Source organism: Oncorhynchus keta, chromosome 20, assembly GCF_023373465.1.
Source record: "Oncorhynchus keta strain PuntledgeMale-10-30-2019 chromosome 20, Oket_V2, whole genome shotgun sequence".
Classification (NCBI taxonomy): domain Eukaryota; kingdom Metazoa; phylum Chordata; class Actinopteri; order Salmoniformes; family Salmonidae; genus Oncorhynchus; species Oncorhynchus keta.
Genome location: NC_068440.1, coordinates 22,278,016 through 22,302,967, shown reverse-complemented (window position 1 = coordinate 22,302,967; position 24,952 = coordinate 22,278,016). Strand labels below are relative to the sequence as shown.

At 45.5% G+C, this 24,952-nt stretch overlaps 1 protein-coding gene across 42 annotated transcripts in view; it reads left to right on the top strand.

The window, feature by feature from the left end:
* Positions 1 to 24,952, top strand: part of clasp2 (cytoplasmic linker associated protein 2) — a 97,063-nt gene that overhangs the window by 59,496 nt on the left and 12,615 nt on the right. For 8 of the 42 annotated variants that reach the window (XM_052472314.1, XM_052472326.1, XM_052472341.1 and 5 more), the window contains 17 exons: positions 801 to 841; positions 1,558 to 1,707; positions 2,196 to 2,219; positions 4,083 to 4,100; positions 4,354 to 4,452; positions 4,797 to 4,823; positions 6,332 to 6,358; positions 7,675 to 7,839; positions 8,597 to 8,641; positions 10,144 to 10,251; positions 10,683 to 10,745; positions 13,533 to 13,639; positions 13,856 to 13,879; positions 15,004 to 15,159; positions 15,645 to 15,736; positions 15,874 to 15,937; positions 20,108 to 20,271. In XM_052472314.1, the coding sequence (XP_052328274.1) occupies positions 801 to 841; positions 1,558 to 1,707; positions 2,196 to 2,219; positions 4,083 to 4,100; positions 4,354 to 4,452; positions 4,797 to 4,823; positions 6,332 to 6,358; positions 7,675 to 7,839; positions 8,597 to 8,641; positions 10,144 to 10,251; positions 10,683 to 10,745; positions 13,533 to 13,639; positions 13,856 to 13,879; positions 15,004 to 15,159; positions 15,645 to 15,736; positions 15,874 to 15,937; positions 20,108 to 20,271 (1,374 nt within the window). Of the gene's footprint in view, positions 1 to 800; positions 842 to 1,557; positions 1,708 to 2,195; positions 2,220 to 4,082; positions 4,101 to 4,353; positions 4,453 to 4,796; positions 4,824 to 6,331; positions 6,359 to 7,674; positions 7,840 to 8,596; positions 8,642 to 10,143; positions 10,252 to 10,682; positions 10,746 to 13,532; positions 13,640 to 13,855; positions 13,880 to 15,003; positions 15,160 to 15,644; positions 15,737 to 15,873; positions 15,938 to 16,706; positions 16,770 to 17,015; positions 17,019 to 20,107; positions 20,272 to 24,952 lie in introns of all 42 variants that reach the window. The other 34 variants (XM_052472322.1, XM_052472347.1, XM_052472352.1 and 31 more) reach the window with 27 other exon arrangements.

The window sequence follows — 24,952 nt, the reverse complement described above, 5'->3', positions numbered from 1 at the left end:
CTCTATCGCGCGCTCGCTCTCTCTCTCTATCGCGCGCTCGCTCTCTCTCTCTATCGCGCGCTCGCTCTCTCTCTCTATCGCGCGCTCGCTCTCTCTCTCTATCGCGCGCTCGCTCTCTCTCTCTATCGCGCGCTCGCTCTCTCTCTCTCTCGCGCGCTCGCTCTCTCTCTCTCTCGCGCGCTCGCTCTCTCTCTCTATCGCGCGCTCGCTCTCTCTCTATCGCGCGCTCGCTCTCTCTCTCTATCGCGCGCTCGCTCTCTCTCTCTATCGCGCGCTCGCTCTCTCTCTATCGCGCGCTCGCTCTCTCTCTCTATCGCGCGCTCGCTCTCTCTCTCTATCGCGCGCTCGCTCTCTCTCTCTATCGCGCGCTCGCTCTCTCTCTCTATCGCGCGCTCGCTCTCTCTCTCTATCGCGCGCTCGCTCTCTCTCTCTATCGCGCGCTCGCTCTCTCTCTCTATCGCGCGCTCGCTCTCTCTCTCTATCGCGCTCGCTCTCTCTACCTCTCTCTCTCTATCGCGCTCGCTCTACCGCGCTCTCTTTCTCTCTCTCTCTCTCTCTACATCGATCTCTTTCTCTCTCTCTCTCTACGTCGATCTCTTTCTCTCTCTCTCTCTCTACGTCGATCTCTTTCTCTCTCTCTCTCTCTCTCTACGTCGATCTCTTTCTCTCTCTCTCTCTCTCTCGTCGATCTCTTTCTCTCTCTCTCTCTCTACATCGATCTCTTTCTCTCTCTCTCTCTCTACATCGATCTCTTTCTCTCTCTCTCTCCCTACATCGATCTCTTTCTCGCTCTCTCCCAGTCGTCCTCTGTCGTCTAAATGGTCAGCTGCTCCTGGTAGAGGTGAAACACAAACACACACACACACGCATACAAATACCGGTATTGATCATATCATTCCTGATCTTGTACAAGTGGTGTGTACGTTATTTGTGTATGTTTGTCTATTCACACATTTATACTGAACAAAAATATAACCGCAACAATTTCTTAGATTTTTTTCCATATAAGGAAATCAGTCAATTTAAATTTTTCAGGCCCTAATCTATGTATTTCACTTGACCGGACAGAGGCGCACCCACTGGGGAGCCAGGCCCAGCCAATCAGCATGAGGTTTTCCGCACAAAAGTGCTTTATTACAGACAGAAATACTCCTCGCATTTTAAAGTGGCCTTTTATTGTCCCCAGCACAAGGTGCACCTGTGTAATGGCCGTGCTATTTAATCAGCTTCTTGATATGCCACACCTGTCAGGTGTTTGGATTATCTTGGCAAAGGAGAAATGCTCACTTACAGGGATGTAAACAAATTTGTGCACAACATTTGAGAGAAATAAGCTTTTTGTGAGTATGAAACATTTCTGGGATTTTTTTATTTCAGCTCATGAAACATGGGACCAAAACTTTACATGTTGTGTTTATATTTTTGTTCAGTGTAATTATGTGTGTATGTCTGTATGTGTTTATGTCCAGGCAAGTGATTGTATAGTATGTGGTGGTGTTTGTATTGTGATGTGGTGTTTGTGTGTTTGTCTGTATATATCCTCCCTCCCCCTCCCAGTCCCGGCTGGTCATAAGGGCGGGGCGTCGCCAGGCTCCCTGCAGCGTTCCCGTAGCGATGTGGATGTTAATGCAGCAACGGTTGCTAAGCAGCGGCACATCGGGCAGGTGGGGGCGGGGAGACTGACCCCCGGCTCCTACTCGTCATTGGGTAAGGCAGCTGTCAATCGAACCAGGCAGCGAACCAACCAACCAACCAATCAGACACAGTTTAGACATCTGTCTACATCAGTCAGCTGTCTGTCAGTCTATCAATTAATCATTCAATAACCGACACACACACACTCTCAGTCAACGTGCTGTGTGTTATTATGGTTTCCTGCTGCTTTCAAGACCTTGGCTGAACTCCTCTCGATATCTGAATACACTGCCTGCATCTCTCTCCTATCCTAGGTTTCTCTGTCTGAGGGGCTGTTAGCCTGTCTGTCTGCTTGCTGCCTGTCTGTGTGTTATGTCTGTGTGTTTGTGTAGCTATGGTCTGTCAGTGTGTATTTGTTAGGTGTTTTAGTTGTTCCTGCATGATTCTCTGTTTGAACTATGTTCTCTTACTAACACACACTATACCACTCTCCTTCTCTTTTCTCTTTTCTTTACCTTCTCACTTCACCGTTATTGTTCTCTCGCTCTCTGCCACTAAAGATGATGCCTCTGATAAAATGGATGGTAAGATCATCTCCTGTTTCACTCTCCTCCGCTCAGAAACACCTCACGCTATTATTTTCCTTTTTCCCTCATTCTTCCCTTCATCCCTCCTTCCTGGGTATTCTGGGTGGTGGCCCTGGACAGCAACTCTGTCACCCCAGCCAGTCTGTAACCATGGTGCCCTCTGCTGTTCGGCTGTTCTCTCACACTCATTCTCAAATTACATTTATGAAATAAGGAAAGAACTTCTGATTTAATGTTATTTTGTTTATTAACAGTCACATATTTAGTCTGCATAGCTACATAATAATACATGGGATTTAATGTTATTTTGTTTATAAACAGCCATATTTAGTCTGCATAGCTACATAATAATAAATAATACATGGGATTTAATGCTGTTTATTAACAAGTCATATTTAGTCTGCGTAACTACATAATAACAAATAATACATGGGATTTAATGCTGTTTATTAACAGTCATATTTAGTCTGCGTAGCTACATAATAATAATAATACATGGGATTTAATGTTGTTTATTAACAGTCATATTTAGTCTGCGTAACTACATAATAACAAATAATACATGGGATTTAATGCTGTTTATTAACAGTCATATTTAGTCTGCGTAGCTACATAATAACAAATAATACATGGGATTTAATGCTGTTTATTAACAAGTCATATTTAGTCTGCGTAACTACATAATAACAAATAATACATGGGATTTAATGCTGTTTATTAACAGTCATATTTAGTCTGCGTAGCTACATAATAATAATAATACATGGGATTTAATGTTGTTTATTAACAGTCATATTTAGTCTGCGTAGCTACATAATAATAATAATACATGGGATTTAATGTTGTTTATTAACAAGTCATATTTAGTCTGCGTAGCTACATAATAATAATAATACATGGGATTTAATGTTGTTTATTAACAGTCATATTTAGTCTGCGTAGCTACATAATAATAATAATACATGGGATTTAATGTTGTTTATTAACAGTCATATTTAGTCTGCGTAGCTACATAATAATAATAATACATGGGATTTAATGTTGTTTATTAACAGTCATATTTAGTCTGCGTAGCTACATAATAATAATAATACATGGGATTTAATGCTGTTTATTAAAAGTCATATTTAGTCTGCGTAGCTACATAATAATAAATAATACATGGGATTTAATGTTGTTTATTAACAGTCATATTTAGTCTGCGTAGCTACATAATAATAATAATACATGGGATTTAATGTTGTTTATTAACAGTCATATTTAGTCTGCGTAGCTACATAATAATAATAATACATGGGATTTAATGTTGTTTATTAACAGTCATATTTAGTCTGCGTAGCTACATAATAATAATAATACATGGGATTTAATGTTGTTTATTAACAGTCATATTTAGTCTGCGTAGCTACATAATAATAATAATACATGGGATTTAATGTTGTTTATTAACAGTCATATTTAGTCTGCGTAGCTACATAATAATAATAATACATGGGATTTAATGCTGTTTATTAAAAGTCATATTTAGTCTGCGTAGCTACATAATAATAAATAATACATGGGATTTAATGCTGTTTATTAACAAGTCATATTTAGTCTGCGTAGCTACATAATAATAAATAATACATGGGATTTAATGCTGTTTATTAACAGTCATATTTAGTCTGCGTAGCTACATAATAATAATAATACATGGGATTTAATGTTGTTTATTAACAGTCATATTTAGTCTGCGTAGCTACATAATAATAATAATACATGGGATTTAATGCACCGTTCAAAAAACCCACTCACTTTAAACACCCTACATCACTTTATTTGACCTATGACACACCCCTCCCCCTCTCTGTCTGATTTTAGGGGCCAGGACAGTCAATGGTAAGACAGTAGTAGGTACTGTAGTTCTAGACTGTAAGACTAGTTTCTTTGTAGCCTGTAGTTAGTTATCTATATACCTATATTTTTACTAAGTAGTATTCAGCCATAGGGCTTCTTACCTCGAAACTAGTGCTTATTGCTTAGTAGTGGAGGGCTCTGTTCTATTCAGAAAGTGTGTTGTTGTGTGTATGTGTGAGAAAATGAGTGTGTGTCTAGTCAGTGTCCAATCTAACAGTATGACCTCTGACCTCAGGTCGTCTGAGGACCAAGCAGCCTCTCACCACGGCGACCAGCGTCAGCCAGGTGGACTCCCGGGGACGTACCCGCACCAAGATGGTGTCCCAGTCGCAACGTAAGAAGAAGCACACACACGCACAACACGTTCACACAGTTTTTGAGCCTCAAATACCACATCCCTCACATACACACAATCTTCCACTGCCGTATTACTTTGAGTGCATTTGAGCGTGCGTGTGTTTTTGCAAGATGAGTTATACACACTCTCGTTTCTATAGTCACTGCTGGTATCCCTCACAGAGAATACAAGATGAGTTATACACACTCTCGTTCTATAGTCACTGCTGGTATCCCTCACAGAGAATACAAGATGAGTTATACACACTCTCTTTCTATAGTCACTGCTGGTATCCCTCACAGAGACAATAAGCTCCTGCAAATGTTTTTTATACCTCTTAGGTTCCGACGAATCAGATTGCACGCCAGGTATTCTGTGTGTGTGTTGCAGTGGGGTAGATGGACCCATTATGTTGCTCTCATGGTCACCGTTGTTTGTTGAGAGTGTGTGTGTGTTCTCTGCATGCTCTGTTGTCTCATCACTGAGAGTGGTGTTGGTTGGTGTGAAAAGTCCAGTTCTGCCAATAGTTAATAAAAAAATACCAAAACATGACATTAACAGGAGCCAACTCAGCAAATGAAGTTGGTGCAGCACTCTCAAATCAAGGGTGATGACTGGTTTGACCTCCTTTGTTATTACATAAACTGTAGTGACGATGAGGCCCCCAAACCATCATGATGGTTTTAATTTGAAAAAATGGGATCTGTTTAAGGCTCAACCTGACAGAAAAAAACAGAACAGATTCAAGGAACGAGAGGTTAACCTCAAAGTCAAAGCCGTTGGGGGGGGTGTCATTTATTTTTATAAACATTTTTATTTGAGAAAATATTGAATTTGGCCTTTATTGCTATTGCCCTTATTAACACATTGAATACACAGTCATAAATGGCAAGAAAGACAACATATTTAACCCCTTATTTTTTCTACCAAAAAACTACCTCCATACTTCCATTCATTTGTATGGGTTACTTTCAGGAGAGTCCTGTGACACTTGTGTTTGTGAGGGTCTCCCCTTTCCACAGAGGGTCTCCCCTTTCCACAGAGGGTCTCCCCTTTCCACAGAGGGTCTCCCCTTTCCACAGAGGGTCTCCCCTTTCCACAGAGGGTCTCCCCTTTCCACAGAGGGTCTCCCCTTTCCACAGAGGGTCTTATCTTTCACATTAGATTGTAGGCACAACCGTTCTGACACTGCAGAAGTTTTTGTGAGATGTCTCATGGTCTGACAAACACCGCTGCAGCTCGGCCACCTTCCACTGCAGATGTGGAAGGCTGACATGAGTGGATACAGCGGATTGAGACGTAGCCCATACAAAAAATCTAGCTCTAGAATAAACTAAAGGATATCTATTTTTATTATTTTTATTATGTTACTTAGATTGACGTACTGGTGTGTCAATAGACTTACGGATTGAGAGCAAGAGACAATTAATAATGATGTTGAGATGTCTTTGGGACAGAGAGCTGTGGTTGGGCAGTGCAGGTTTTGGCTGTGTGTGTGTGTTTTAGAGCATTTGTACTTTGAGGTGTTTTTATTTCCTCCATTGTGAGGCTGCTTTGCTTCGTCAGTGATACATACTGCTGTGTCACACACCGGCTACCCATCATGCAGTGCTCTACCGTTCTTCCATCAAGCATCACAGCTGGCTCCTTGTCTCAGCATTCATAGTTTATTCTATATTAATTTCTATTTAATTGATACATGTATTTCCGTGTTTGAAGCGTGGTCATTGTTGCTCTGTCTCTCGCCTCGGAACGCTCCCATGATACTCTCTGTGTTCTAACTCCCATGGTGCTTTGTGCTCTAACACCCATAATTCATCTGGTTTAACTTCCTGTCCCCGCTCCCCTCTCCAATCCTGCCTTCTCATTGGTGCAGGATCTCAGTCTGCTACCCCCATTGGTGGTAAGAGTCTAACGTGTACTACCTGTTACCTTCACCCTCATCACCCCTTCTCTCACCCCTCACCTCTTCTCACCCCTCACCTCTTCTCACCCCTCAACAAAGCTGGTCACCTAAAGCTCCACCCCCTCATGGCTGAAGCATGCTGGGACTTGTAGTTTAAACTTAAACGTGGCTGCCTGCCTTATGACTACTTGTGCTCTGAGCTGAGGCCTGTGTCTACCTGTTAGAAGGGAGCAGATAGGATGAGAGATGCATTGTTGATTCTGATGCATGGGAGGTAGAATACCATGTGACCAGCATGCTCTGACAGAACAGACCACTCTGAGGTGGAGTTGTAGTACACTGGGGTAGTCCCATCTATTCCTTGCTTAGTCACTAAGTGAGTAGTCCCATCTATTCCTTGCTTAGTCACTAAGTGAGTAGTCCCATCTATTCCTTGCTTAGTCACAGTGAGTAGTCCCATCTATTCCTTGCTTAGTCACAAAGTGAGTAGTCCCATCTATTCCTTGCTTAGTCACAAAGTGAGTAGTCCCATCTATTCCTTGCTTAGTCACAAAGTGAGTAGTCCCATCTATTCCTTGCTTAGTCACAGTGTTAGCTCCAATTCACTTGGTGTTAGAGGTCAATTGTGGTGGTGTGTGTAGACTAGACTGTGTAGCCTAGACTGTGTAGTATGTAAGTTTGTATTCTGCGTATGTGTGGTGAAATAGATTGATGTGATACGTTTCCGTTGAGTGATAAACAGTGTTTGTCTCACTCATGTCACAACCCTCTCTGTCCACATTTCACTTTCAGCACTTCTTCACGTCTCTGTCTCATGAGTTAAAAGATCACAAAGGCATGTGACATTCAGCACAATGCATTATGGGCCGTGTGATTGGAGACTGGAATGAAAAACATATATTGTACTCTGGGTAATTATTTGGGAATAAGCAAACGACCCACTGAAATGATGACAGTCCCAAGATGGCCGCCAAAGCTGGTCCCCTGAATCTGGTTGAAAACAACCCCTAACCCTGAAATCCATTGAGCCCATTCACCATGTTCCTATACATCTAGTTCCTTCTGATCTGCTAACCAGACCTGGGTCAATATTACAGTCAAATACTCTCAGACTTTAGTTGAGCTTGATTTACTATTGAAATAATGTGAATAATAGTCCCAAAACAAGTGTTTGACCTATGTGTTCAACCCAGGTCTGCTGCAGACACTGAAGGGGTTAGGGGTTGTTATTCCTTAGACAATAGGGTCCCACGCATGACAAGTATGTGGTCTGTGTGTGCGTCTCTAACTCTCTTCCCTCCCGCTCTCTCTAGCCGGCAGTCGGAGTGGTTCCCCGGGTCGCGTCCTGACCAGTACCGCTCTGAGTACTCTGGGTTCTGGAGCCCAGAGGGTCCTAGCTGGGGCTGGAGGGAGGCGTAGCCGCATCCCCCGCAGCCAGGGCTGCTCACGAGACTCCTCCCCTACACGCCTGTCTGTCGGTGAGTACACATCCAGTCACCATCATAGTGACCCATCCCAGCCCCTTGTCTTACCTGCCTGGTTTCATCTTGATGACACATCCAGTCACCATCATAGTGACCCATCACAGCCCCTTGTCTTACCTGCCTGGTTTCATCTTGATGACACATCCAGTCACCATCATAGTGACCCATCACAGCCCCTTGTCTTACCTGCCTGGTTTCATCTTGATGACACATCCAGTCACCATCATAGTGACCCATCACAGCCCCTTGTCTTACCTGCCTGGTTTCATCTTGATGACACATCCAGTCACCATCATAGTGACCCATCACAGCCCCTTGTCTTACCTGCCTGGTTTCATCTTGATGACACATCCAGTCACCATCATAGTGACCCATCACAGCCCCTTGTCTTACCTGCTTGGTTACCAAGCTTCCTCTTTTCCCTCCATTGACAGGATGCATGGATTCTTTATCTTTGTTTGTTATTGCTAAACCAATAAATAATTTCCCTCCTCCATTGGCCTGTTTCTGTTTGTTCCTGCTCACGTCTGATTGGCTAAGGCCCAGAGATTGACAGGTCTCTCACAGAGCAGTCTGCCTCCAACAACTTGATCAATCCCCACCAATCACATGTTCCCCTTACTGCCGCATCGTTGTGTGATGTCATATATCGGTCCATTCCTTTCTCCAACAACTTTGAAAGCGAGAACTAATTTCAAGCTGACCTCCTCTATTTTACTCCCTCTTTCCTTCTCCTTCCTCTGGTCTCTAGCGCCCTCCAGTATTAGTTCCATCTACAACGGCGCAAGCAGAGGAGGTAAGAACTCTCCGACTCGTCCCTCTGACAACTCCACCCACATCCCTCAATCTTTCCCTCTTTCTCTTCCTCTTCTCTGTCCCTCCATTTCACTCTAGCCCTCTATCTTCATCTCTCCATCTCCCTCCATTTCTCTCGCTCAAACCATTTCAGCCTTCCGTCAGGCTGTCACTCGCCGCCTCAAAATTCCAGTATCCTCCTCTCTAACCACCGAACGCATGGCTGTGTGTTGCCATGGTGATGGGTTGTCATGGTAATCGTGGTGACAATTTTTATCTTGAAGAAAAATAAACGCACACCTATTTAGGCGAGGTGCTGGCTAGCGGAGTAGAACACTTGGAAGTAAAATAAAAGGGAGCTCTGATGCAACAACGTAATTACCAACGTTTCGACAGCCAAGCTGTCTTCATCAGGGTATAATCACAAACACTGCGGGATAACTCGTTTATGTAGTGTCAAAAGACACAGGTGTCTGTAATCATGGCCAAGAGTGGCCTAATATCATTGGTTAATTATCAAATATTAAAATGGCATACAAAGAACAGCATACAAACAACATATGATCATAAAGCATACGATCATAAATTCCTTTTCGACTACACATGCTTACAATTACAATGGCAAGTCACAATCACAAGAATGGCTTCAGATCAAAGTCTACGTTGAGACCAAAGGGAACAAGGGTCTTTAAGTTAAAGATCCAGGCAGCCTCTCGTTTTAACAATAAATTATCAAGGTCACCCCCTCTCCTAGACAATTTGCATCTTCCCACTAACCAATTGGCCGCAGGTATGAATGAAGCATCATAGGATCGGTGAAGCTTCATTGGTTCCCCCATAAGTTCTCTGTAATTAACTCTGATTGGTGTGTGGATGCAGGCTCTGGCCAATGAACAGTCAGGATGAGCTTGATGCTTATTGGATGAAAACAGAGATCCTCACCCCTGGTCTTTCATCTGCTTCTCATTTCCTCCTTCTGTCCTGCTGTGCCTGTGTGTGTGTATACCTGTGTGTGTATACCTGTGTGTGTATACCTGTGTGTGTATACCTGTGTGTGTATGCCTGTGTGTGTATGCCTGTGTGTGTGTATGCCTGTGTGTGTGTATGCCTGTGTGTGTGTATACCTGTGTGTGTATACCTGTGTGTATACCTGTGTGTGTGTGTGTATACCTGTGTGTGTATACCTGTGTGTGTGTGTGTGTGTGTGCGTCAGTGAGTGAGTGCTGAAATTGTTTATATACATGTTATTTCTGAGCCCAGCAGTCCTGAGCTCTCTAGGGCTGTGTCTCAACAGTCTACTGTGGCTTCCTTTCTAAACCACTGTAGACTGAGACTCACCCATGGAGCCAGTAGAGCTGTGCTCTTTTTCAGTCCTGTCTCTATCAGGGTGTCACTCTTATGACTCTCTCTCTCCTTTGTCCTCTCTCTGTTTATTTGTTGCTTTCTATCTTTCTTTCTTCCTTTCCTCTTCCCCGTCCGTCCCCTGGTAACATGGTACTGTAGCTCGGGGCAGTCGTATCCCCCGGCCCAGTATGAGTCAGGGCTGCAGCAGGGAGGCCAGCAGAGAGAGCAGCAGAGACACCAGCCCTGTACGCTCCTTTACACCCCTGGGTGAGTAACACACATCACGTCATAGATATCACACATGCACTTAGTTTGCGCGTACACACACCACACACACACACACACACACACACATCATAGATACCACATAGTAAAACAAAGACACAAGCCAACAATATGGAACAAAACTGACCACCTTGTGTACAGTTGATCTAACAACAACACTGTCGTTTTGGGGATGACATTGTATCCACTGTCCCAGCCGTTTGGACTGGCTAGCTGACATGACTCATGAAATGGAGTACTGTCAGGCTCTGTAGGGAATCAGAACTGGACTCTTAGGGCTACTAATCACACACACACTGACATGTTGCTGTGTGGTTCTGGGTCTCTTTCTCTCACACTGTGTGAGTTCTAACGTTGGGGGGGCTGTTTTGTGTGTGTGGTTCTCTGCGTGTGTGTGGGGTTCATTGTTGCAGCGTCGCGGCACTACTCTCGCTCCACTGGAGCTCTCCATACCGCCGACGCTTTAGGGGCCACAGGTGAACGATGAGTACCTCTATCCTCTTTTGCTCCCTCCTTCCGCTTGACTCCTATTTTACATTCTCCATACATCTTTTATTTTTTCCTGTTATCTAGATCTACTCTTTCTTTCTCCGTTATTCTTTTCCTTCGTTCTCTTCCTGGACCTCAAGCTTCCGCCGGAAACGCATGCTTCCTCCACCCCGTTCAGTTGCCATGACAACCATTCCATCTCCATTTGAGGATGCATTTGTAACTGTTCTCTCACTCATCTATTTCCTGATTTTAGTCCCGCCTCCCATCAACACGGACACGGCGTCCTCCATGTTTGTTTATTTACTCCCATCACGCTTTGGTCACAGCTCTTAGGGGTCATTTGGTCATATTTTTGTAATTTATTCACCATGCCATCTAGCTGGGGAGGGGGTATTGAAGGGTTATGGGATAGGGTGGGTAGGGAAGGGAAGGGGGTGAGTATTGAAGGAGGAAGGGAGGCGGCTGATGGGATAAGTGTGGGAGGAAGGAAGGCGGCTGATGGGATGAGGGTGGGAGGAAGGGAGGAGGTCTGATGGGATGAGGGTGGATGGAAGGGAGGAGGTCTGATGGGATGAGGTCTGGTGGGTGGAAGGGAGGAGGTCTGATGGGATAATGTCTGATGGGAGGAGGTCTGATGGGATGAGGGTGGGAGGAAGGGAGGAGGTTGGGTGGAAGGGAGGTGGTCTGATGGGATGAGGAAGGGAGGAGGTCTGATGGGATGAGGGTGGGAGGAAGGGAGGAGGTCTGATGGCATGAGGGTGGGCGGAAGGGCGGTCGTCTGATGGGATGAGAGTGGGAGGAAGGGAGGGGGTCTGATGGGATGACATTGGGAGGAGGTCTGAAGGGATGAGGGTGGGAGGAAGGGAGGAGGTCTGATGGGAGGCGGTCTGATGGGATGAGGTTGGGTGGAAGGGAGGTGGTCTGATGGGATGAGGAAGGGAGGAGGTCTGATGGGATGAGAGTGGGAGGAAGAGAGGTCTGATGGGAGGAGTTCTGATGGCATGAGGGTGGGAGGAAGGGCGGTCGTCTGATGGGATGAGAGTGGGAGGAAGGGAGGTGGTCTGATGGGATGAGGAAGGGAGGAGGTCTGGTGGGAGGAAGTGAGGGGGTCTGGTGGGAGGAAGGGAGAATGCCTGATGGGATGAGGGTGGGAGGAAGGGAGGATGTCTGGTGGAAGAGAGGAGGTCTGATGGGTGGAGGGTGGGAGTCTGATGGGATGAGGTCTGGTGGGAGGAAGGGAGAAGGTCTGATGGGATGACGTTGGGTGGAAGGCAGGAGGTCTGATGGGATGAGGAAGGGAGGAGGTCTGGTGGGATTAGATTGGGTGGAAGGGAGGAGGTCTGGAGGAAGGAGGAGGTCTGATGGGATGAGGAAGGGAGGAGGTCTGGTGGGATTAGATTGGGTGGAAGGGAGGAGGTCTGGTGGGATGAGGAAGGAGGAGGTCTGATGGGTGGAGGGTGGGAGTCTGATGGGATGAGGTCTGGTGGGAGGAAGGGAGGAGGTCTGATGGGATGACGTTGGGTGGAAGGGAGGAGGTCTGATGGGAGGAGGGTGGGAGGAAGGGAGGAGGTTGGGTGGAAGGGAGGAGGTCTGATGGGATAATGTCTGATGGGAGGAGGTCTGATGGGATGAGGAAGGGAGAAGGTCTGGTGGGATTAGATTGGGTCGAAGTGAGGAGGTCTGGTGGGAGGAGGAAGGAGGAGGTCTGGTGGGATTAGATTGGGTGGAAGGGAGGAGGTGGGTGGGAGGAAGGGCGGAGGTCTGATGGGAGGAGGGTGGGAGGAAGGAAGGTGGTCTGATGGGTGGAGGGTGGGAGTCTGATGGGATGAGGTCTGGTGGGTGGAAGGGAGGAGGTCTGATGGGAGGAGGGTGGGAGGAAGGAAGGAGGTTGGGTGGAAGGGAGGAGGTCTGATGGGATAATGTCTGATGGGAGGAGGTCTGATGGGATGAGGAAGGGAGGAGGTCTGGTGGGATTAGATTGGGTGGAAGTGAGGAGGTCTGGTGGGAGGAGGAAGGAGGAGGTCTGGTGGGATTAGATTGGGTGGAAGGGAGGAGGTGGGTGGGAGGAAGGGCGGAGGTCTGATGGGAGGAGGGTGGGAGGAAGGAAGGTGGTCTGATGGGTGGAGGGTGGGAGTCTGATGGGATGAGGTCTGGTGGGTGGAAGGGAGGAGGTCTGATGGGATAATGTCTGATGGGAGGAGGGTGGGAGGAAGGGAGGAGGTTGGGTGGAAGGGAGGAGGTCTGATGGGATAATGTCTGATGGGAGGAGGTCTGATGGGATGAGGAAGGGAGGAGGTCTGGTGGGATTAGATTGGGTGGAAGTGAGGAGGTCTGGTGGGAGGAGGTCTGGTGGGATTAGATTGGGTGGAAGGGAGGAGGTCTGGTGGGAGGTGGAAGGGAGGAGGTCTGGTGGGAGGAGGAAGGAGGAGGTCTGATGGGAGGAGGGTGGGAGGAAGGAAGGTGGTCTGATGGGATGAAGTTGGGTGGAAGGGAGGTCTGGCGGTCGTCTGATGGGATGAGGGTGGGAGGAAGGGAGGGATGGGGTCTGATGGCATAAGGAAGGGTGGGAGGAAGGGAGGAGGTCTGTTGGGATGAGGTCTGGTGGGAGGAAGGGAGGAGGTCTGGTGGGAGGAGGGTGGGAGGTCTGATGGGATGAGGGTGGGGGGAGGTCGTCTGATGGGATGAGGGTGAAAGGGATTGCAGTTTCGTGTGTTTGACTGCATCTGTAATGTGTTTGTCTCTCGGGCTCTCTCATCCCTCCATCTCTCCAGGGTCAGGGTACAGTATCAGTCAGTCCAGTCGTCTGTCCTCATCCGTCAGCGCCATGAGAATCCTCAACACAGGATCTGATGTAGAAGAGGCCCTCGCTGATGCCCTGGTACACATTCACACATTACACACACACACACACACTGAGACAATATTTATGCCAACTCCTTTCTCCCCCTCTCTTTTCTTCTTCTGTCTCTTACATCTCTATCTCTCGTAGCTCATATATACACATCCAAACACTTATACTGTACACAGACACTCTCGCACACTTACTGCTGTGTTGTGACTAACCCCTGGTTCCTCCTCTGTTTAACGCTCTCAGCTGTTGGGAGACATGAGATCCAAGGTCAGCGTCTCTACCTACTGCTGTGTGTGTGGGTGGGTGGGGTTGAAAGGTGTTATTTTATGTGTACATGTTACTTAAAGGGAAAGTCTGTTTCTCACTTGCTCTTTCTCTTTCGCTCTCTTTCGCTCTCTTTTTCTGTCGCTCTCTTTTTCTGTCGCTCTCTTTTTCTGTCGCTCTCTTTTTCTGTCGCTCTCTTTTTCTGTCGCTCTCTTTTTCTGTCGCTCTCTTTTTCTGTCGCTCTCTTTTTCTGTCGCTCTCTTTTTCTGTCGCTCTCTCTTTTTCTGACGCTCTCTCTTTTTCTGACGCTCTCTCTTTTTCTGACGCTCTCTTTCTCTGTCGCTCGCTCTCTTTCTGTCGCTCTCTTTTTCTGTCGCTCTCTTTTTCTGTCGCTCTCTTTTTCTGTCGCTCTCTTTTTCTGTCGCTCTCTTTTTCTGTCGCTCTCTTTTTCTGTCGCTCTCTTTTTCTGTCGCTCTTTCTCTGTCGCTCTCTCTCTTTCTGTCGCTCTCTCTCTTTCTGTCGCTCTCTCTCTTTCTGTCGCTCTCTCTCTTTCTGTCGCTCTCTTTTTCTGTCGCTCTCTTTTTCTGTCGCTCTCTTTTTCTGTCGCTCTCTTTTTCTGTCGCTCTCTTTTTCTGTCGCTCTCTTTTTCTGTCGCTCTCTTTTTCTGTCGCTCTCTTTTTCTGTCGCTCTCTTTTTCTGTCGCTCGCTCTCTTTTTCTGTCGCTCGCTCTCTTTTTCTGTCGCTCGCTCTCTTTTTCTGTCGCTCTCTCTCTTTTCTGTCGCTCTCTCTCTTTCTGTCGCTCTCTCTCTTTCTGTCGCTCTTTTTCTGTCGCTCTCTCTCTGTCTCTCTCTCTGTCGCTCTCTCTCTCTCTCTCTCTCTCTGTCGCTCGCTCTCTCTCTCTGTCGCTCTTTCTCTCTGTCGCTCTCTCTCTCTCTCTCTCTGTCGCTCTCTCTCTGTCGCTCTCTCTCTCTGTGGCTCTCTCGCTCTCTGTCGCTCGCTCTCTGTCGCTCGCTCTCTGTCGCTCTCGCTCTCTGTCGCTCTCGCTCTCTGTCGCTCTCGCTCTCTGTCGCTCTCTCTCTCTGTCGCTCTCTCTCTCTCTTTTTGTCTCTATCTCCTCCCCCCCGTAGAAGAAGCCAGCGCGGCGGCGCTATGAGAACTATGGGATGTATTCGGATGATGATGCTAACAGTGACGCGTCCAGCGCCTGCTCAGAGCGCTCCTACAGCTCCAGGAATGGAGGAGCCATCCCTACGTACATGAGACAGACTGAGGACGTGGCCGAGGTCAGAAACAACACAGATTTTGGATTAGTCATTGATGGCACCATATGCAAATTACACTAACCGTTCTTTCAATGACTTGAAGCACTTCAGTTCACATATTCCCCAATGCCTTGTTGATTCCTGGCTGAAGATTCAATAGTTCCAGTCATTTTAAGATTCCAATTATTAATCAATTGTACACGGTCAAAATGTTACTTCTTCTTTATCTGAACCCTCTGAAAGAGACATACAGGTTGGAGCAGGGGGCTGCCACACTGGGCGCCTTAGAGCAGTTGTTGTGGGGGGTTAAGTGCATTGCTCAAGGGCACAACAGCATCTACGATTTGATACCAGTAACCCCCTGGTTGCCGGCTCACTTCCCGGCAGATTTTTTTACCATCAGACTCGGGACTTGAACTGACAAACCTTAGGTTGGTGGCTTGCTTCTCTAACCACTAAGCTACCTGCCGCCCAGTCTAAATGTCCTTTAACCCTTTGTGCCCCAGGTGTTGAACCGCTGTGCCAGTGCCAATTGGTCGGAGAGGAAGGAGGGACTGCTGGGTCTACAGGCTCTACTGAAGAACCAACGCACCCTCAGGTCAGCCTATCACAACGCACCGTTTCACCTGGAAGCCTTTCAGGGACTATTCAAACAGAGACGCTGTTTATCTGATGCAATACATGCTACCATAGGTGTATTCACCTTTGTATAATTGTGTGTGTGTGTGTGTACAGTCGTGTGGAGTTGAAGAGGTTGTGCGAGATCTTCACCAGAATGTTTGCAGACCCCCATAGTAAGGTATGGATGCATGCACAGCTACCACACACATGTGTTTATACACACACACACACACACAACACACACACACACACACACACACACACACACACACACAATCCACTGACACCTTAAACACATAGTGTGTATATATATATATACACACACACCTGTGTTTATATTGGATACCGGATTCTGCCTGAAACGACACTTACGAAACTAAGTTCTGCAAACACACATTTATTCTCACGCATGGAAACATAAATACACAGACATACTGAGACTTATAATCAGATAAAAAGTCATGCGCACACACACACAGGCATGTGCTGCGTGAGGCGGTAACTGACTGGTTTCTAACGGCATGCTACGCCTGAGTCTGCGTGTGACCTCACACTCTCCACTAGCCAATGGGATTGCTCTCTCACTGTTCGTTAGCCAATCCGCTGGTGGTGCTCACCGCGTCCACTGCAACTCCTTCCCTCTTTTTCCCTGCGTGGTCTATATAAGATTACACACACACACACACACACACACACACACACACACACACACACACACACACACACCATTTTTACAGCATCCCCCCCTTCCCCCGCCTCTTTCTTTCTCACTAACCCCGCCCGCTAGGGTTCCCCGCTCCCCTCTAACGCCACTCCCCATCCCCTCCTCCTGCCGGCGTTTGGAGTGTCTTCCCCCACCCGCTATCCGTACACCACTTAGTGTGCTCCCCTGCGCCCCCAACCCCTCGTCCTGCCCCTCGTCTGACGGTAACAGTTGTGACTTTCAGCGAGAATCCGGATCTAGGGTCTATGGAACGGCAGAATCCGGTATAAGCTCAGCCTCCTTCAAGGTACACCTCACTGTCACACACTCTCTTTCTCTCCTTCTCTCCTTCTCTTCTGTGTGTAGAGACAGGAACTCTTATAAGAACCAGGTGTGGTTCTTATAAGAGGGCTGTAGTGTAGTCCTTATCTTCACAGTGCATCACATTGATATTAATGCACAATACCACCTGTTTCAGTTCAGAGGTACTCTGACTTCAGTCGGGAAGCACCTTGTGTGCACTGAACACATATCTGTGCGCGCATGTGATGAGAGGGTGGGCGGGGGGGGGTAAGTGGGTGGGTACGCATGAGTGTGTGTGTTAGGGTGACCACATTTAAAATACCCAAATGCGTGACCAAATTCGTGATTTTGCGGGACAGTGTAGACTACGTCATTTTGTTGCACTGAACAAACTAATTTGAGCACACCAGCCTATTCCTTTTCCTCACACTAAATTCGGTGATGCAGAAAGGAGAGACCACTTGTGGCTGTTTTATGAAAATCTGGGAATATTTGGCCAAGAGAACATTTCTGGTTGGTCTCAGAATGTAAAACAGTTAGGAATGAAGATTTTTTTTTTTTTACGGGATTGAGTGAAGAAGCAGCAAATATGTTTAATGAGAAACTAATGAGCACGGAGACCTTATATTTCAGTGTACTAATGAGCACGGAGACCTTATATTTCAGTGTAATACGGCTGTTTACTTAGTTGTAGCTCTTGATCAGAAGCGAGATGGTTGTAAGTAGTGAAGCGTAACTGTCCTCCAAGTTTAACTGGAATTTGTACCGAAATTATTTGAAAAATGTAATTTGATTTACGATTTTATTTTAATTGAACCTTTATTTAACCAGGCATATAAGTAAAGACGGCCTAGCAAAAGGACTCCTGCGGGGAAGGGGGATGCGGCGAACTGAAAAGAGGAGCGACCCACGGATGTGTGTGCTTTGGGGACCTTTAACAGAATGTGACCGCCAGAGCAGGTGTTGAATGTGGATGACGAGGGCTACAGTAGATATCTCAGATAGGGGGGAGTGAGGCCTAAGAGGGTTTTATAAATAAGTATCAACCAGTGGGACTTGCGACGGGTATACGTAGATGACCAGTTTATAGTGGATTATAGAGTGCAGTGATGTGTCCTATAAGGAGCATTGGTGGCAAATCTGATGGCAGAATGGTAAAGAACATCTAGCCGTTCGAGAGCACCCTTACCTGCCGATCTATAAATGTCGTCTCTGTAATCTAGCATGGGTAGGATGGTCATCTGAATCAGGGTTAATTTGGCAGCTGGGGGTGAAAGAGGAGCGATTACAATAGAGGAAACCAAGTCTAGATTTAACGTTAGCCTGCAGCTTTGATATGTGCTGAGAGAAGGACAGTGTACCGTCTAGCCATACTCCCAAATACTTGTATGAGGTGACTACCTCAAGATCTAAACCCTCAGAGATAGTAAGGGACATGCTTCTTACCAATTTTTTTTATTTTTTTATTTCACCTTTATTTAACCAGGTAGGCTAGTTGAGAACAAATTCTCATTTGCAACTGCGACCTGGCCAAGATAAAGCATAGCAGAAACCACATGACCTGGAATAGTCTATCGTATCAAAAGCTTTGGCCAAGTCAATAAAAATAGCAGCACAACATTGCTTAGAATCAAAGGCAATGGTGACATAATTGATTGAGGACCTTTAAGGTTGCAATGGCACATCCATAACCTGATCGGAAACCAGATTGCATACCAGAGAGAATACTATAGACATCAAGAAAGCCAGTCAGTTGATTATCGACAAGTTTTTCCAACACTTTTGATAAACAGGGTAAAATAGAAATAGGCCTATAACAGTTAGGATCAGCTTGATCTCCCCCTTTAAATAAAGGACGAACCGCGGCTGCCTTCCAAGCAATGGGAAGGGAGGTTAAAAGGGTCGGCCATAGGCTTGGTGATGATTGGGGCAGCAACCTTAAAGAATAAAGAGTCTAAATCATCTGACCCAGAGGTTTTTTTGGGGGGGTCAAGTTTCAGGAGCTCCTTTAGCACCTCGGACTTAGTGACTACCTGCAGGGAGAAACCTTGTATCGGGGCAGAGGAAAAAGAGGGAGGAGCATCGGGGCAAGGAGGCATGGCTGAGTCAAATATGAATCCTGACTTAATGACTTAGACACACAGAGAGAACTGTTCCTTAAAGTAATTAACTTTGGCCTTCCGGATAGCCTGACTGCACTTATTTCTCATTTGCCTGAACAAGAGCGAGTCAGCCTGAGTATGCGTGTGCCGAGCCTTTTGCCAAATGCAATTATTGAGATGGAGTAACTCTGCAAAATCACAGTCGAACCAGGGGCTGAACCTGTTTTTAATTTTTTTTTAATTATGGGGGCGTGTTTGTTAAAAATACCACTGAAAATAAATCAAAATGACATTGGCATTGACCTACGTCTCGTCTTGCACTGCACAGAATATCAGATCTCAACAATGATTGAAGAAGTGTTTAACATCACCACTACCACATCCCTTTAATATATAGGCCTGTCTTTTCATAAGTGCAACGTGACTGCAAGAGACCGGTCGGAATGTCTGACTGAAATACCGGACAAATCGAACATTTGTGGTGATTGAATTTGTTGATAAAATACGGGACATGATTGTTTGGTTGAGGGACAAAGGGACAAAATGCAGGTCTGTCCCGCACAATCTGGGACATGTGGTCACCCTAGTGTGTGTGTGTGCTTCCCAGGATGCTAACTGTTGTATGTTTCTCTCCCCTCCATGCCTCTCCTCTGGAACTCTCTGTAGAGAGTAAGTCTAGACAACGTTTATTTTACGTTCAATTAACGTTTGATTAACGCTTGTGTGGTTGTGACACTAACCTGGTACTCTGATTGGAGACTAATCTTGAATTCATTGATTAATCTGGCGAGTGGTAATCTGACTGGGTGGCTAATTGAATGGTTTCCAAGGCAACCACAGACTCACTCACTAACCGACCCGGTGATGTCACAGCTCACAGCTGTGACATTACTATGACATCATGACGCCCTGTGATTGGTGTCTGAGTCCCTGCTGTTTTGCAGGCGACAGCCAATCAGCATGTGTGTTGAGTGAATACTGAATATTGATTGTGTATTGGTGAAACATAATTCTGCTTGCTGCACGCTGATTAGAGTGGTTGATTGGTTAATTGAATGGAATTGCTTCCCTCAGCCTATCTCATAGTATCCATAGTACATGTGTCTCACTCATGTTTGTGTGCATGAACATTTTACTCTCTTCTATGTGTGTGTGTGTGTGTGTGTGTGTGTGTGTGTGTGTGTGTGTGTGTGTGTGTGTGTTACAATGTGTCTAACCCATGTCCCCTGTCTCTCCCAAGGTGTTCAGTATGTTCTTAGAGACCCTAGTGGACTTTGTCCTGGTGCACAGAGAAGACCTGCAGGACTGGCTGTTTGTCCTGCTCACCCAGCTGCTGAAGAAGATGGGAGCTGACCTGCTGGGATCAGTACAGGCCAAGGTCCAGAGAGCACTGGACATCACACGGTCAGTGGGTGTGTGTATAGTGTGTGTATTTGTAAAGTTTGTGTGTGCGTATGTATATCTTGCCTGTGTGTATATAAACTCAGCAACAACAAAAAACGTCCCCTCACTGTCAACTGCATTAATGTTCAGCAAACATGTGTAAATATTTGTATGAACATAACAAAATTCAACAACTGAGACACAACTGAACATGTTTCACAGACATGTGACTAACAGAAATTGAATAATGTGTCCCTGAACAAAGGGGGGGTCAAAAGCAAAAGTAACAGTCAGTATCTGGTGTGGCCACCAGCTGCATTAAGTATTGCAGTGCATCTCCTCCTCATGGACTGCACTCCGAAACTGGAGCAGCAGCACGATCAGGTGGACTGGGGACAGCAAGGAGTCATCAGGCCAGGTAGTCTTGAGGCATGGTCCTAGGGCTATGGTCCTCCGAGAGAAGGAAAGACAATTATTTAAATTCACACAGGACACTGGATAAGACAGGAGAAATACTCCAGTTATAACAGACTGACCCTAGCCCCCCGACACAAACTATTGCAGCATAAATACTGAAGGCTGAGACGGGAGGGGTCAGGAGACACTGTGGCCAAACAGGCTGGATATAACCCCACCCACTTTGCCAAAGCACAGCCCCCACACCACTAGAGGGATATCTTCAACCACCAACTTACCATCCTGAGATCAGGCCGAGTATAGCCCACGAAGATCTCCCCCACGGCACGAACCCAAGTGGGGGCGCCAACTCAGACAGGAAGATCACATCAGTGACTCAACCCACTCAAGTGACGGACCCCTCCTAGGGACAGCATGGAAGAGCACCAGTAAGCCAGTGACTCAGCCCCTGTAATGGGGTTAGAGGCAGAGAATCCCAGTGGAAAGAGGGGAACCGGCCAGTCAGAGACAGCAAGGGCGGTTCGTTGCTCCAGTGCCTTTCCGCTCACCTTCACACTCCTGGGCCAGACTACACTCAATCATAGGACCTACCGAAGAGATGAGTCTTCAATAAAGACTTCAATGTCGAGACCGAGTCTGTATCTCTCACATGGATAGGCAGACCATTCCATAAATATTGAGTTCTATAGGAGAAAGCCCTGCCTCCAGCTGTTTGCTTAGAAATTCTAGGGACAGTTAGGAGGCCTGCGCCTTGTGACCGTAGCGTACGTGTAGGTATGTACGGCAGGACCAAATCAGAGAGATAGGTAGGAGCAAGCCCATGTAATGCTTTGTAGGTTAGCAGTAAAACCTTGAAATCAGCCCTTTCTTAACATGAAGCCAGTGTAGGGAGGCTAGCACTGGAGTAATATGATCAAATTTTTGGGTTCTAGTCAGGATTCTAGCAGCCGTATTTAGCACTAACTGAAGTTTTATTTAGTGCTTTATCCGGGTAGCCGGAAAGTAGAGCATTGCAGTAGTCTAACCTAGAAGTAACAAAAGCATGGATACATTTTTCTGCATCATTTTTGGACAGAAGGTTTCTGATTTTTGTAATGTTAAGTAGATGGAATGAGGCTGTCCTTGAAACAGTTTTGATATGTACGTCAAAAGAGAGATCAGGGTCCAGAGTAACGCCGAGGTCCTTCAGTTATATTTGAGACGACTGTACAACCATCAATACATATATAACGTGTGTCTGTAATGTGTGTGTCTGTAATGTGTGTGTCTGTAATGTGTGTGTCTGCAATGCGTGTGTATAACGTGTGTCTGTAATGTGTGTGTCTGTAATGTGTGTCTGTAATGTGTGTGTATAACGTGTGTCTGTAATGTGTGTGTATAACGTGTGTCTGTAATGTGTGTGTATAACGTGTGTCTGTAATAACGTGTGTCTGTAATGTGTGTATAACGTGTGTCTGTAATGCGTAATATAACGTGTGTCTGTAATGCGTGTATAACGTGTGTCTGTAATGTGTGTGTCTGTAATGTGTGTGTCTGTAATGTGTGTGTCTGTAATGTGTGTGTCTGCAATGCGTGTGTATAACGTGTGTCTGTAATGTGTGTGTCTGTAATGTGTGTCTGTAATGTGTGTGTATAACGTGTGTCTGTAATGTGTGTGTATAACGTGTGTCTGTAATGTGTGTGTATAACGTGTGTCTGTAATGCGTGTGTATAACGTGTGTCTGTAATGTGTGTATATAACGTGTGTCTGTAATGCGTGTGTATAACGTGTGTCTGTAATGCGTGTGTATAACGTGTGTCTGTAATGTGTGTGTCTGCAATGTGTGTGTCTGTAATGTGTGTGTCTGTAATGTGTGTGTCTGCAATGCGTGTGTATAACGTGTGTCTGTAATGTGTGTGTCTGTAATGTGTGTCTGTAATGTGTGTGTATAACGTGTGTCTGTAATGTGTGTGTATAACGTGTGTCTGTAATGTGTGTGTATAACGTGTGTCTGTAATGCGTGTGTATAACGTGTGTCTGTAATGTGTGTATATAACGTGTGTCTGTAATGCGTGTGTATAACGTGTGTCTGTAATGCGTGTGTATAACGTGTGTCTGTAATGTGTGTATATAACGTGTGTCTGTAATGTGTGTATATAACGTGTGTGTCTGTAATGTGTGTATATAACGTGTGTCTGTAATGCGTGTATATAACGTGTGTGTCTGTAATGTGTGTATATAACGTGTGTCTGTAATGCGTGTATATAACGTGTGTCTGTAATGCGTGTGTATAACGTGTGTCTGTAATGTGTGTATATAACGTGTGTCTGTAATGCGTGTATATAACGTGTGTCTGTAATGCGTGTGTATAACGTGTGTCTGTAATGTGTGTATATAACGTGTGTCTGTAATGTGTGTGTATAACGTGTGTCTGTAATGTGTGTATATAACGTGTGTCTGTAATGTGTGTGTCTGTAATGCGTGTGTATAACGTGTGTCTGTAATGTGTGTATATAACGTGTGTCTGTAATGTGTGTGTCTGTAATGCGTGTGTATAACGTGTGTCTGTAATGTGTGTGTCTGTAATGCGTGTGTATAACGTGTGTCTGTAATGTGTGTGTCTGTAATGCGTGTGTATAACGTGTGTCTGTAATGTGTGTATATAACGTGTGTCTGTAATGTGTGTGTATATAACGTGTGTGTCTGCAATGTGTGTGTATATAACGTGTGTGTCTGTAATATGCGTGTATATAACGTGTGTGTCTGTAATATGCGTGTATATAACGTGTGTGTCTGTAATGTGTGTATATAACGTGTGTGTGTCTGTAATATGCGTGTGTATAACGTGTGTGTGTGTAATATAGGTGTATATAACGTGTGTGTCTGTAATGTGTGTACAGTGGCAAGAAAAAGTATGTGAACCCTTTGGAATTACCTGGATTTCTGCATAAATTTGTCATCAAATTTAATCTGATTTTCATCTTCGTCACAGCAATAGGCAAACACATTATGCTTAAACTAAAAACACAAATTATTGTATTTTTCTGAGGTTGATGTTAAGAAGAATTATAGTGTCAGCTAAGACTTACAGAAATCTCTGGAACATGCTAACATCTCTGTTGACAAGTACGATACGTAAAACACTAAACAGGAATGGTGTTCATGGGTGGACACCACGGAAGAAGTTACTGCTGTCCCAGAAAAACATTGCTGCACGTCTGAAGTTTTCAAAAGAGCACCTGGATGTTCCACAGCGCTACTGGCAAAATATTCTGTGGACAGATGAAACTACAGGAACACAACACTGTGGAGGAAAAAAGGCCCAGCACACCAACATCAAAACCTCATCCCAACTGTAAAGTATGGTGGAGGGAGCATCATGGTTTGGGCTGCTTTGCTGCCTCAGGGCCTGGACAGCTTGCTATCATCGACAGAAAAATGAATTCCAAAGTTTATCAAGACATTTTGCATGAGAATGTTAGGCTATCTGTCTGCCAATAGAAGCTCAACAGAAGTTGGGTGATGCAACAGGACAACAACCCGTAAGACAGAAGTAAATCTACAACAGAACGGCTTCAACAGAAGGAAATACACCTTCTGGAGTGGCCCAATCAGTCCTGACGTAAACCGGATTTAAAATGCTGTGGCATGACCTCAAGTGAGCGGTTCACACCAGACATCCCAAGAATATTGCTGAAATGAAAACGTTTTGTAAAGATGAATGGTCCAAAATTCCTCCCGTTTTGCAGGTCTGATCCGCAACTACAGAAAACGTTTGGTTGAGGTTATTGCTGCCAAAGGAGAGTCAACCAGTTATTAAATCCAGTTCATATTTTTCCTACCTGCACTGTGAATGTTTACACGGTGTGTTCAATAAAGACATGAAAACATGTAATTGTTTGCGTGTTATTAGTTTAAGCAGACTGTGTTTGTCTATTGTTATGACTTAGGTGAAGATCAGATTTTATGACTAATTTATGCAGAAATCTAGGTAATTCTAAAAGGATCACATACTTTTTCTTGCAACTGTATATATAACGTTTGTATATGTGTCTGTAATGTGTAATTGTAACGTGTGTGTGTGTGTCTGTAACGTCTGCGTGTGTGTCTGTAACGTCTGCGTGTGTGTCTGTAACGTCTGCGTGTGTGTCTGTAACGTGTGTGTGTCTAATATGTGTGTGTCTGTAATGTGTGTGTCTGTAGTGTGTGTGTATATTTGTATATACAGTGGGGCAAAAAATGATTTAGTCAGCCAACAATTGTGCAAGTTCTCCCACTTAAAAAGATGAGAGGCCTGTAATTTTC